General features: G+C 36.4%; 1 protein-coding gene across 1 annotated transcript in view; it reads left to right on the top strand.

Moving 5' to 3' along the window:
- SPPL2A (signal peptide peptidase like 2A) overlaps nt 1-6,334 on the top strand; it is a 36,230-nt gene extending 29,896 nt beyond the window's left edge. The window contains exon 15 of the mRNA XM_015558910.1: nt 6,030-6,334. Within this exon, the coding sequence (XP_015414396.1) occupies nt 6,030-6,104 (75 nt within the window). The 3' untranslated portion in view covers nt 6,105-6,334. The remainder of the gene's footprint in view (nt 1-6,029) is intronic.
- The last annotated feature ends 8,653 nt before the right edge of the window (nt 6,335-14,987 follow it).

Here is a 14,987-nt window from a genome sequence, read left to right on the forward strand (position 1 = left end):
ATGCTGCTGTTGAGCCTTAGGCCTTCTATTGGAAGCTTTGGCACTTTTTGACCCAGCAGCAGTTTGTTAGGTTTTAGATTGCAAAAGAACAGGCCATTCATATGCAAAAGCCTCTGAGCACAGCTTGGCTGGGGTTGTAAATTGGGTGGGGCAGGGTCTCAGGGAATCATCAGGGCGGAGCACACCACAATGGCTGCTAGTCTGCTATGCCTCGGAGTGGTCCCCGGGACTGTGTCCTGTGGCCCGGTGCAGGAACAATGATCGCTGCAAACAACTCTACGAGAATGTTGCCCTCGCATTCCGGCCCGATGTCAGTCCAGTTTCTCCCAGTATGAGTCTGGGTCCCACTGCAAACAACTCTGCGAGAATGTTGCCCTCGCATTCCGGCCCGATGCCAGACAGTCCAGTTTCTCCCAGTATGAGTCTGGGTCTCCAGAGTCTCGCGCGGAACTGGAGTTCAGAGTAATTGGGAGCTAGTATCTCTCTCCTGATTGAAAAAAACAACAGCACACCCAGTTGCCAGGCCGTTTCCTCGAGTGCCTCCTTGCCTCCGCACTTCCGCACCTCCTTCCAGTTTCAATGCCCTTTTCTCTTTCCTTCTAGTTGTAGAATTTTCATTCAGCCAGCCTTCCCGTGGTTCTGGATGATATCCATTTTGTCTTTTAGTTGTAGTTTTGATGTGGTTGTGCGAGGCAGCAAGTACAAGCATGTACCTATGCCGCCATCTTAGTTCCTCTCCTCCATGATGTTTATTGAAGGGAAAGGGGATGATGGTAGGTAAGGAAGGAATTCAACCAATGGATGCATTTATATTCCCTTTGAACAGATGTTCTGCCCTGGACCTTCTGAGTTTCACTCTTAAAGATTATGATCTTGAAAAACATTATTATTCTGCTTCACAGCAGCTACATATAAAGGCAAAGAAAGATCATTGCAGCTGGGCACAAGGCCGTAGTGAACTGCCCAGAAGGGCAGACTCCAGGGCTTTGACCATATGACATAGTAGCTAAATCAGACAATTAATTGTAGGTAAATCCATTTAAAAGTGTCTAAAAAGATAAAACAACTTTGGTTATACACTTTTCACTTTTATAGTGTGGTGTCATGATTTTATTAGGTAAAGATATTCAGAATATAAAATAACATGATAATAAAAAGTCTGCTGCCAGACTGACTACATTTTAACTCTGATTTTGTTAATTATTAGCCATGTGACTTTAGGCGAGTTACTTAGCTTCTTAGTGTCTCAGTTTCCTCCAATGTAAAATGGGATCATAATCATCCTATTTAAGAGGATTGTTGTAATTTATGCAAAATGCTTAGAGTAGTGCCTGGCACAACATAAGCATGACAAATGTATTTGTTATTATTACTTATAAAAATTGGGGGTTTTTTGTTTTGGTTTGTGTTTTTTTTTTTTAATATATTTTATTGATTTTTTACAGAGAGGCAGGGAGAAGAATAGAGAGTTAGAAACATTGATGAGAGAGAAACATCGATCAGCTGCCTCCTGCACACCTCTTACTGGGGATGTGCACGCAATCAAGATACATGCCCTTGACTGGAATCGAACCTGGGACCTTTCAGTCCACAGGCCGATGCTCTATCCACTGAGCCAAACCGGTTAGGGCTACAATCTTTATATATAATCATTTTTTGCAAGTGTCAGAAGTTTATTTTTATTTTTATTAAATTTATTGGGGTGACACTGGTTAACAGAAGTATACAGGTTTCAGATACACAATTCTATAACTCATCATCTGTACACTGTATTGTGTGTTCATCAGCCTAAGTCAAGTCTCATCCATCAACATTGATGTCCCCTATCCCCTCTTCCAGCACCCTCCCCACGTGCCAAAAGTTTATGTTCCTTTCAAAGGGCGAAGTATACCTCATTTGTTGAAACTTAAGAGACTTCATAGAAATACTTTAGTATTTTACTTGGAGTCTCTCAGCCCTTTCCATGAGTTTCTCTGATTAAAAGAAGTAACATTTCTGCCCTGGATGGCGTGGCTCGATTGATTTGGTGCATCATCCTGTGCACCAAAGGGTCGTCAGTTCAATTCCCAGACAGGGCACATGTCCAGGTTGTAGACTTGATGCTAGGTCAGGATATATGCAGGAGGCAGCCAATTGAGGGAATGTTTCTCCCATCAATGCTTCTCTCTCTCTCTCTTCCTCTCTCTCTCTCTCTCATCTTTCTCTTTCTCTGTCTTTATCTCACCCTCCCTCCTTGTCCCTTCCTCTCTCTCTAAGATCAATAAAAAATAGTAACATTTCTATAGGATATCTCTAAAATAATACTAATTTGGAAATCTTAATTGTATTCTCTATAGCTCAAAGCTATTTATCACTATCTTCTATGAAATTTTTTTCTAGAATGCTTCAAAAGTACAGTATTTGGTTTCATACATTTAGTTATACTCAGTCTAAGATCTAATTCGTGTAAATAAAGATTCATTTCTCTGGAGAGAAATCAGCAGTGGCATACTTTGGCCCATAAAACAATTGAGAGAAACCATCATTTTAGGGTATTTTTGTTTATTTCTATTCTTAAATGATTGCAGTTATATTTTTTTCATTTTTGTGTTAATCCTCACCTGCGGATATGTTTTCTATTGATTTTTAGAGAGTGTGGGAAGGAGGGAGGGAGAGGGAGAGAAACATCAATATGAAAGAGACACTTTGATTGGTTGCCTCCCACATGAGCCATGACTGCCAGGGATCAAAACTGTAACCCAGGTACATGCCCTTGACTATGAATTGACCCTTAGACCCTTCGGTGCAGGCGCCCACACTCTAACTGCTGACCACACGGGCCAGGGCTGGAGTTAGATTTCTGCAACCACCTCCAATGGGCAATTTTACTCTAGGTGGGAAGAAGTTTTCAGTTTGTTGATAATCAGCAAACAATGGGATTGTCTCTGTTGAATATCACTAGTGCTTCTAATTATTTTTAGAAGCCACAAGCTGTGACTGACCAGTGAGAGTAGAGCTACTTAGAACAACTTTGCTTTAGTGTCAACAAGTCTCCAGTTACCCCACTTTAATGAGTGTTTTATTAGACTGTTTCTGGAGCCTGGATCATCTATAAATAAGCAGAGCTAGCCCGGCCAGCGTGGCTCAGCGTTTGAGCATCGACTTATGAACCAGGATTCCAGTTGGCACATGCCTGAGTTGTGGGCTCAGTCCCCAGTGAGGGTGGGCATACAGGAGGCAGCTGATCGATGATTCTCTCTCATCATTGATGTTCCTTTCTATCTCTCCCTCCTCTCTGAAATCAGTAAAAATATATTTTTAAATAAATAAGCAGAGCTATCAGTAAATGATGTTTCTCTATTGTTTTTGTTTTATATATACATATATAGAGATTTTTTTTAAATGTATCTTTATTGTTGAAAATATTACCGGTGCCCCACTTTTTTTCCCCATTGACCCTCTCCACCTGGCACCCACCCCTCCCAGGCCTTCACTACACTATTGTCTGTGTCCATGCGTTTAAGTTTTCCAGTTAATCTCTCCCCACTCTCCTACCCCCACCCTCTGACTTCCCTCTGAGATTCATCAGTCTGTTCCATGTTTCTATGTCTCTGGATCTGTTTTGTCCATCAGTTTATTTTTTTCATTAGATTCTACATATGAGTGAGGTCATGTGATACGTATCTTTCTCTGATTGGTTTATTTAGCTTAGCATAATATTTCCTTATTGAGAAGTCAGTAAAGAAAAGTAAATAGCCAAAACCGGTTTGGCTCAGTGGATAGAGCGTCGGCCTGCGGACTGAAGGGTCCCAGGTTCGATTCCGGTCAAGGGCATGTACCTCGGTTGCGGGCACATCCCCAGTAGGAGATGTGTGGAAGGCAGCTGATGGATGTTTCTCTCTCATCGATGTTTCTAACTCTGTATCTCTCTCCCTCCCTCTCTGTAAAAAAAAAATCAATAAAATTTTAAAAAAGAAAAGAAAAGTAAATACAGAATAGAGATATTTGCTTCTGAATAAGTTGATTTTTGAAAGTGTTTTTTTAAAAGTAATGTATTTCTATATTTAGGGATTAAAGTGCCAATTAGGGGGGAAAGAAGCATGTTATAACTTAGGGTATGTAGGCTATTACTTCATTAGGTTACCGTTGCCAGAGTCAGCAGGTCTTGGGGTTTCTGCCCATCCATTCTACTGAGGCTGCTTCCGTTCTCTTTCCCCCTACAAATCCAACGTCTTACACCCAGAGCTTCTACATTTTTAGAGGGAAGAGGGGCTAAATATATCTTACATGCTTCTCCTTCCCTTCCTTCATTTAAATTATGACTAAAATCAACTCTTCAACAACTTCACCTTATGCTTCATGAAGTGAAATGCTTTTAATAAATATGCTACCTGTTTTGATTTGGCTTTTTTCCCCCCCTCGAAGGGCTGCAAACATGTAACTACCTTCATCTGAGGGTTGTGTTTGGCAAAGAGAGGACCTCAAACTGATAGTTTGGGGACTTGAGATGGCTCAGAGATTATCGGCAGGTGTGGGCTGTATAAGCTGTCTCCATTACTTGAAATAGTTGTCAGCTAAATGCCTTAGTTCTGGCTTATTCTTGCCTGGCAGTTCTGAGACCCCACTTGGGAATTATTCCTCTCTTTACCTACTCTTCCAAAAAAACACTAAAGCTTTTGGAATCAATTTACAAAAATAGGAACACTATCTTGCTGGTATTTTCTATTTCTTGATAAAAGAGAAGGCAAAAAAGTATATCCCAATACTGAAATTTAATCATTTACCTAAAAATCTTGGACAATTTTCACAGACATTATTTTTTCCATTTTAAAGTAATTTTATCTGAAGAACTGAGTAAAAACACAAAAAAACATTTAAACACTTTCTTCCTTCGTTCCAAATATAGAAAGATTTTCATGGGAATATAGGCAGAGCTGAAGTGATCATTTGAGAAACGTTTAACTGATAATTTCTCTAAAATTAGTCTATAGCAAATATATTCTTGATTTTGTTTTCTGGTATCATTTGACCTTTAAGTACCTTCAAGTTATTTGCTTTTAGTAGAAATTTTTGTCATACAGTGTTTCTAAAATTTCACATATCATTTAAAAAAAATACTGTATTTGTTTTTTTATTTGTTTTTAGAGACAGAGAGAGAGAGAGGAAGGGAGTGGGGAGGAGAGAGAGATAAACATTGTTGTGAGAGTGGAACTTTGATCATCCATCGATTGTCTCCTGCACAACCCCACCGGGGATGGGATCAAGCCCACAACCTGGGCATGTGCCCAGACCGAGTATCATACTGGCAACCTTTTGGTGCATGGGACAATGTCCAACCAACTGAGCCACACTGGCCAGGGCTCACCTATCATTTTTAAATTATCTTAAGGTCAATTCAAGGTGTCATCGAGGTTACATTGTCCCCAAACCAGCAGGTAGTCTCACAGTGAGTTGTGTGGCCACTTGTAGTTTTGCCACTTCTAGGAGTGGGCACTACCTGCGGTTGTGTCCTGGAATAACATCGGGAATATCTCCCTTTTGTGGTGGAGCTCCTACTGCCATGTAGGGCCGTATCCATTAGGGAAATGGAAATAGTAGAAGATCCAGAGAAAGCATTTATCACATTGGCCCTGAGTCCAATGATCAGGCTTGTGGAAGGAGGCTTCCTTGTCACTTTGACCATCTCTTAGGAGCGCGGATGTTGAACCGGTACATTGCTCCAGGAGGAGTACTCAGTTCCATAGAGCATTCTGAGTCATTTTTAAAAATTGGGAGTCCGCCCTGTCGGTGACTCAGGTGGTTGGAGTGTCATCCTGGACACCAGAAGGTGTCAGTTTCGATACCCAGTCAGGACACATACCCAGGTTTCGGATTCAGTGGCAACCGAACAATATTTCTCTCTCTCTAGCTCTCCTTCTTCTCCTAAAAGAAATCAATTAAAAATAAAGAGAAAAAACTTTCTTTAAAAAAAAATTGGGAATCCTTTTGCCAAATTGGACAATATTGAGTGCAAGTTGAAAATTTGTATTTTCTCACATCTTTATGCCTAGATGATGGACCAGCCGGACTATGCGCCAAATGAAGAAAACCCTGTGGCTGCTGGTGAACAGATTATCCAACAGTAATATTATGTGGACCTGCCATAATGTTTCAGTTGATTTTCTGCAAAGGAGTTTTGCTTTTTGAACTGACAATCTGAAAGAATCTTCAATGATATGCTTGCAAATATACATTTTTAAGAGCTGGTACTGTCGATTATGTCCTAAGTAATTAAAATACATTTGCTTTTAACTATGTTAAAGTTGTGCCTTCACATTAAATAAAAGGATATGGTCTGTATCACTTTCAAAATGTATTATATACAGTATATTTTTCTAAAAAAAGTCTTGATCCAGCCCTGTATTTTTCTTACTGAAATCTATTTCTTTTCAACTCTAATGATAGGTAAAAGTATTTCTGCCCAAGTGAGTTCCTGAACAGATTTTACTGAAAAGAATTATGAAAATTTTATGCTCCACAGAAATTTGGTAAAGATCATGCAAGAAGGAAGTTCCATAATGAAATTCCAGAAACTGCAGAAGTTAAAAAAATATAATCTGAGAATATTTGTATAGCATAAGTTTTTAAAAAAAAAAATACCATTCCTTTTTTAAACTTGAGAACCTGAATTGCTTCAAATTGCTATGTTTTGTATTATAATATTTTTCCCAGTATAGGGAAACATAATATATAGAACTAGTCATTAAAAGGATACAAAAACTGGCATCCACAGTTTTGAGTGGTCTGCTATTTCCTTGAAGGTATAGCTTAAATTTGTACAGTAACACTCAGTTTCACTATGGTATTTCTGATCTCTGAAGTTTGGTTCTGTTGATGTTCAGGCTTAGTATTTTGTATAAAATTACGTATTAATACCTATGGCTCACCATTTGAGTGTAATATCCCTAACCATTCCCCCCTACCTCCCCCCCGCCCCCACCCGCGCCACTATCATAATTCCTACTCCTTTCTCCAAAGGAAACCACAGCTAACCTTTTATATTTTGGTGGAGGATGGTATACTAATATACCAGATGTGCTTCAGAACAAAGAATTAGAGACGAAAGGAGACTGGGTGTTAGGGTCAATTTAATTGCATTACAGAAGTGTAAGTAAATTGTCTTAGTGCAAGACATTAATGTCTCAGTTTTCTCATCTGCAAAATGAGTAGGTTAAACCAGTAATTTTCAACCTTTTTCATCTCATGGCACACATAAACTAATTACTAAAATTCTGCAGCACACCAAAAAAAAAAAATTTGCCAATCTGACAAAAAAATAGGTATAATTTTGATTCATTCACACTGGACAGCTATTGTGTCGGCTGTTATCATTTATTTATTTGACAATCTAAGGGAAAAGAGGTCAGTGCCCCTGACTAAATAGTCAATATTACATGTTTTAAAAATTCTTGCAGCACACCAGTGTGCAGCACAGTGGTTGAAAATTGCTGGGTTAGACCAATTAACCACTCTAGTACCTTACAACTTGGAAAAAAAACTCTCATTCTTTGCTTTGCTTGTGACCTTGAACATTCTCCTGGAAGTCAGAGGTCATATTATCTTTCCTTTTTTTTTCTCTCTAAGAAATTTCCAAATGACAAGTAATTCCAAAGGCAGTGGAATTTTGCATTCTCTAGAAGTAATATACAAGATATATGAGCCACTCTATGCTCTCTCATTCTAAGGCCAGTTCAGCTGGTTAAAATATAAATATAATGCCTTTTAAAATGGATGAGAGCTTTGGTATTTGAACTAAATTTAGCATTTGAGGGAATTCGATGCTTCTGTTTGTTAACTTTTGCTGAGTAAATAGTAGATAAGAGAAGCTCCCCTGACAGCCCTCTGTCCATTTAATACACTTAGGGATCCTTCGGTAAATGACAAGTAAGTATCTGACCAGTAAGGGTTATTCTTCATTCTGTCTCCATAATATATCAATTTTGAATTTTTTCCAAAGAATCTAATTTATTTGGCAGATGCTGATAGAACAGGTGAAGCCATTTTAAAGGTCCAACTATATTTTCATTTTTAAGATCAATAAAATGTTTGCCAAAAACATCTTTTTTAGTAAAATTATCTGCATTCTCATCCCAGCTTTTTGATATTCAAAAGCCTCAATCACATTTTATGAAAAATGTTAAAGAATTTTTAAATCTATAAATACGAAATTTTAGTTCTTTGATACACATTCTACTGTATCCAACCATTAACTATCAAGGAGGTAAAATTTTGTTCTGGTTTGCTATTAAAATCTTACTGATTAAATAAAAATAAGAAGGAAACAGGGAAATTCCTTAAGTTTCTCCATCCTCAGTGTCAGCTTCACATTATACTTAAATAATTCTACCAACCCCGCTGAAAATATTTAAAGAAATTACAATAAAGTACAAAAATATTTTATTTTAGGAATCAAAGTAAACAAAGGGTAGGGGAGATGAGAATTTGTCTTTAAAAGGCTCTATTATTTCTTCCTCTCTTGCCTTCCCATCACCAGTTACTTTGAGGAGACGATACGTTGTTTTTTTTCCTAAATATGTCTTAAAAACAATATTATATCCTATATTATTACTTATTGAAAAAATTGTTACTCCCTAGATATTCTCTGAACATTTTTGCAGCTTATCAAACATTAATCACTAAATATCTCAAATTGTAATGAGTTTTTCAGTTTACTTCAGCAAAGATAATTCGGTTTGTGAGGAAAACCTTGCTATTTCTAATACATTATATTCCAGCTTGTATTTTCTTTTTAGATTAGCAATACCTTATTAGTAAAATCCACAATTTATTTCTTTTTAGAGAGAAGAAAATATTAACCCATCTGCAGTTGGCATTCGTAGATTTTAGTTAAATGTCCATAGAGATTGTGTTAAAATGATACATTTATATTAAATACAAATGAGCTTCCTAGTTTTCTTTTGCTCTTTCAATTTTTTCCTTAGGTATAAGCAGACATTTTTACATTTGACTAAAAAAGTATTTAAACTAATTTATTTAAGCTTGATCTCTAAAATTTTAGCCTGATCTCAACCAATGAGATTTCAAAAACATAGGAATTGCATTTCAGACTGGTGCAATGTACTAGTTTGAAAGGCTTTGTATTTTTCTATTAACAAGAAAAAGAGTTGAATTTACTCAAGATGATATCAAATAACAAATTCTACAGTTTAAAATTTTTATTTTCAGTTATATTTTTCCCTCAGAAGTTAATTCTAGACAGGTTGGGGTAAGAAATGTAAATAAAGTCAAAGTACCGAATATAAATGACTTTATGCTTCCTGAAAGAAAGATATTCTGTAAATTCAAAAGATCTGAATCAAATAACAGTGGGGCCTTGACTTACGAGTGTCCGACTAACGAGTTTTTTGAGATACCAGCTGTCTCTCCTCTGATTTTTTACATTGAGTTGATAGAGTAATTTGAGTTAACGAGCTCGGTCTCCGAACGAATTAAACTTGTAAGTCAAGGCCCCACTGTACTGAACTTTTTAGAATTTGAAAGAAATTGTGTAATACTCATGATTTGGATTACTGAGTTTCAGAGTAAACAAAATGAGATTGATAGAGTAATATACAGGCCATTTTATAGTGAAGGCCATATATGTGAACTTCCTTGTTTAATATTTCTGTACTTCAGAACAGCCTTTGTGTCTATGAAAATGATCATGGAGGAAAATGATTTCTTAAAACTAAAATTTTAGAATAGTCCTGTAATAATGGCAATTTAGTGGAAACTGAAAGAAAACTGTAGAATACTTAATGTCATATGTTTCTTTAATTGGGCATAAAGTGTTGTAAACAACATTCTTTTGGAATATGGATTTTAAAAAATATCCAAAGTTTATCTGGTTAGATTGCAGGACTTCCCAGCAGAACAAGTCAATGTAAATTTTGTAGTTGTTGCCTATTTTATACCTTCCGTTGTATTTTGTTTAAATGAGAACCTTTTTAAAAATATATGATTGAATTTTTACTTCTTAGATTATTGGTTTTAGTGTGGAATTCTTTTTTTAAACACTTTGATATGTAAGTTAGTGTAAATTAATACTTTATAACACTATTAGGCTTTATTTTTTTATGGAACATGATTTAAAAATTTTGAAGTGTTAATTTAGCAGTACTTTAAAACTCTTCATTATGTGCCAATACTGACAAGAAAACTTTTTTTAATGTATTGAATTCACTATGACATGCAATAAATTCTATTTTAAAATAAAATTTGAATTTGTTTACTTTGGTGGAAAATGATTGAAAAATGAACTAGATCACGTTCACATAGTATACAAATGGTAATAATCATGTATAAAATTGTGTGATTATTTAAGTCTGACAAATTGTCCATAAAACCTTGATTCCATAAGTGTCATACTGGAAATTTATATTGATACCTAGTAGCCATTAATAAATATTTATTGACCCTAGCTGGTTTGGCTCAGTGGAAGGGTCCCGGGTTCGATTCTGGTCAAGGGTACATGCCTAGGTTGTGGGCTCGATCCCCAGTAGGGGGCGTGCAGGAGGCAGCTTATCGTTGATATTTCTATCTCACCCTCTCCCTTCTCTGAAATCAATAAAAATAATTTTTAAAAAAATAATAAAAATAAATAAATATTTATTGAATTAGTTATAGACTTTTTTAAACCGAGAAATGATCGTACTTCTTGTGATAAATATTCATGGAATTTTTAGCTTTGCTAAAATCGTTCCCACAAATTACTAAGATCCTACTGCCATCCTGCTTTTTGACTCGGATATGGTTAGCCCAGATATGTTTCTGTAGAGTGCTTGTGTTTGGCTTGACCACATATTGAGGAAGTCCTGCCTCCGCCTCGCCCCCCACCCCCTGCTGCAGAGAAGCCTTGTTTCATCCCACAGGCCCATGTATCTGGAAAGAAGCATAAGAAACTGGGAAGAGTGGCTGTGTCTAAGAAGAGAGGCGGCACAATGGCCAGGGCACAGGGATAAGAGGGAAACGTATTTTTTTTTACTGTATAATATGCTTCTATTAAGATTCAAAGTTTAAATTATAAAAATCTATTGAATTACTAGTATTTTCCTTGTTATAGGTATCCATACTAACAGATGGTTAAATATTAAATTATTTGTATCGTTTTTCTTCCCACCTCCTGGAGTCATGTGGTTGGGGAAAGTGTGGAGAGTCTCGGGATGCTGTGTGCACTCACTCCAACGTCATCTTCACTGCATTACACATGCGTGCCCTCAATTGTAACTGGTGGCCTCCAGGCCACTATTTTACTCTCTTCAGAGAACAAACCTCCAGTTTTCGGGCAGAGTCAGGGAGGGACATTTGCCCAGCTACATAAAGTGCAGGAGGAGATCTGTGGCTCTTCATGAATGATAGAATTAGAAAATAACCATTTTATAATCCCAAATGGAATAATTGGTTTAGGCAATGATCATCAGTATATGAAACCATTAGATGAAAGGAGGGCTTAAATTGCCAGCGCCTGAAATCATTGACAAATCTTAGCGTTCCTAAAACAGACAACCAGACATTGTAGGCCTTTCACCGTGATGCAGTATGAAGCACAAAGCACCATGAAGTGTGTTTGCAAAGCAACAACAAAAAACCCTGAATCTAATCAAATCTAGAACACAAACTTCTAGCTACGAGAAATATGGAAGATGAAAGAGCAAGTTAAATGACACTCAAAGAAGAAAACTTAAAAATACAGACTATGCGACATTCTGAAACTGAATTGGTTCTTGTAATAAATCAATAGCATGGGGGGAAGTGAGGAAGGAGGGCTGCCCTCCAAATTAAACTTCTACGACATGACATCCAGATCCCTGGTGTGGATCATTGTTTGGATCCCAGTTCAACAAGCCAACTGAACAAGACATTTGTGAGCCAACTGTTGAAAATTTTGGTTATGAACCATATGTAGTACCAAGTAATTATTGTTTGGTGTTTTTTTAGATGTGATAATGGCATCATGTCCATTTTTTTTTAACAGATGTACACTCATGCACAATTTACCAATGAGATACATTCTGATAAATTTGTTGTTAAGCCATTTTGTAGAAATGTGAATATCATAGAGTGCACTTACACAAACCTAGATGGTACAGCATGCTATACATCTAGGCTATCTGTTATAGCCTATTGCTCTAGACTACAAGTCTGTACAGCATGTCACTGTACAAAACAATATAAGGTTAAATCAAGCACATGAGAAAATGATGCAATGAAAGGACACAGTAAACATGAGAAGTATGAAACAAATGCCAGTCTAACACGGCATGCTGTTTTACAGTAAACTTTTTTTAGACGTAGAAGGAGTACAGTCTTAAAAAAGTGATAAAAAGTAGTATAGCATAGTAATAGTATAGTATAGTATAATAAATATATAAACTAGCAACATCGTAGTTTATTATCATCAGGTATTATGTGCTGTACATAATTGTGCTATATTTTATAGGACAGTAGGTGTAGGTTTGATTACACCAGTGTGACCACAAACACGTGAGTAATGAATGCCTTGCCCTACCACTCTTCTGATGGCTACAATGTAATAAACTGATGGGAAATTTTCAGCTCCAGTATATATATTGAAATGAAGAGCAAAATAACAGGGTGTCTATAATTTACTTTAAAATAAATCAATTTCAGCTAAGAAAAGGAAAGAACAGGTGAAGTAAATGCAGTAAAATATTGATAATCATTAAATACAGGTGACAGGTATTTGTTTCTACTCTTGTATATGTATGAAATTTTTCATGAAATATCTTTGAAAACTGTTGTTTCATCGTATTTCACAAGGGCACAAAATTAAGTGTGTTCAACTCATCACCTTTCATCTGCATCTCTCCTTATGTTTTTACTCTTTTCTTCAGCTATGCATTTGTAATCATTTAGTATTAAGCACCTATATTGTATTTAAATGTTATTCAAAGCACAGAGCCAATTAATAGCTGGTTGCTTGGTTATGTTTACATGTTTAGTTTTACTTAAAGTGTTATGTATACTGTAATTGGCTCTTATGATCTTGAAGTTTATTAGGTTAAGATTAGCTACCTGAATGTTATTCCTTTGAGATCCTCATGAAACAAGATGAAAATCTCTTAAGAAGAGTGAGGCAAGTATACACATACTCATACATATAAACACATACATATAGTAACTTCATTTTAATACCATGTAACTTATACTTTAGGACCTTCATTATATAACTTATAATGTTAAAATCTTAGTAAATTGCTATTAAGTTAGGAAATATATGTTAGTCAGGTTACTATATAGTAAAAATAATAATTTCCAGTATCAGGAAATCATTTTTTGAGATTCCTAGTTCTCAATTATTTACCTATTTAAAGAACATCTTGCCCTGGCTGGTTTGGCTCAGTGGATAGAGCATCGGCCTGTAGACTGAAGGGTCCCGGGTTAAATTCTGGTCAAGGGCATGTACCTTGGCTGCGGGCACATCGCCAGTAAGGGATGTACAGGAGGCGACTGATCAATGTTTCCCTCCCACCGATGTTTCTAACTCTCTATCCCTCTCCCTTCCTCTATAAAAAAATCAATAAAATATATTTTTTTAAAAAAAATAAATAAAATAAATAAATAAATAAGAACATCTTTTTTTTTAGCAGTCCAGAATAATTATCAAAGCAAATACATGTTTCAAACTAAATAATCAAGTTTAAACAGACTTACTTTTTTACATATCTTACTCCTTGGGTCTATTCAAACACATTGATGTGTCAGTGCAAGTGAATAACAATTCACAACTAGAACCACCAATTAAAAATTTAAAAATTATAAAAATTAAAATCTATATCAGTTTCATGATCCCTAAATCCAAGATCGCTTAATGTGTACAATCTGATCATTCATTCCTCAATTTCATGTGATTAAATCTCTGCCTTAATGGAAATGTAGGGACTGGTTTTTTACATAAGCTGCATCATTTTCCCCTCCTTCACCCCCCACCCCCACTTTCTCAGAAAGTAGTTGAGTCAAATGATTTAGAAATAGCTACACCATCAAAATTAATCTTAGGAAATGATCATTGTTTATCATAGTCTGATGCATTTAGTCCTAGACCCTTCTAAATTCTCTGTCCAGCCAAAGAAATCCATTCATTATACACACACATGCCTCAGAGAAGTTCATGTAGTCCCAGCAATAACATTCTTCATCAACACAAGGGCTTTGCTACATTCAAAGGGGAATTTCTCCCTATGGTTACTACTAATTTGTTCTAGCTTTTGCCTAAATCTAGTCACTTGGGGGCAGAGTTTGAAAAGTTGAAAAGATTTCTTTTTCCTTTAAAAGTAAACTAAGGCCAAAGATATAGGTTAAAACATGTTTATTACTTGTATGTGGTGTAACTAATTAGCATATTCACACATAATAAAAGAAGGCTGATTTTCATCTCAATTATCAAGAACTATTTTTTGAATACCTATGATATGCCAGGGAGTGTATTAAGCTACTGGGGTTAAAGATTAACATTCGAAACATTCCATGTATTTTGGGTTTGCCATTTCATAAGCTTTCTTCTTGCAAACCAGGTTAATTCTTTTGAAAGAAAGCCTAAGAAAGAAAATCCATTAATCCTCTATCCAAAGTACAGCAAAATTTGTTGGAACTGGTTTAATCACTACCTGCTTATATAAACAAAGAATTTGCTAAACATTTATAAGTGCCTGATTTTAAGTAGGAGGGAAAATTATATTTAAAAATTTTATGGATGGCGGCATAGGTTAACACCGGAGATTGCTGCCTCGAACAACCACTTCAAAAATAAAACTAAAAGACGGAACAGACATCATCCAGAACCACAGGAAGGCTGGCTGAGTGGAAATTCTACAACTAGGAGGAAAGAGAATATCATACCCAGACTCAGAGGAGGCGCAGTGCTGAAGTGAAATTCTCAGGTGCGGAGTGCACTCGGAGTGGGCTGGCGGCAGAGGGCGCGGTTGTTGTTTACAATCGGGGGGGGGGCA

This window comes from Myotis davidii, unplaced genomic scaffold (assembly GCF_000327345.1).
Source record: "Myotis davidii unplaced genomic scaffold, ASM32734v1 scaffold132, whole genome shotgun sequence".
In the NCBI taxonomy this organism is placed as follows: Eukaryota; Metazoa; Chordata; class Mammalia; order Chiroptera; family Vespertilionidae; genus Myotis; species Myotis davidii.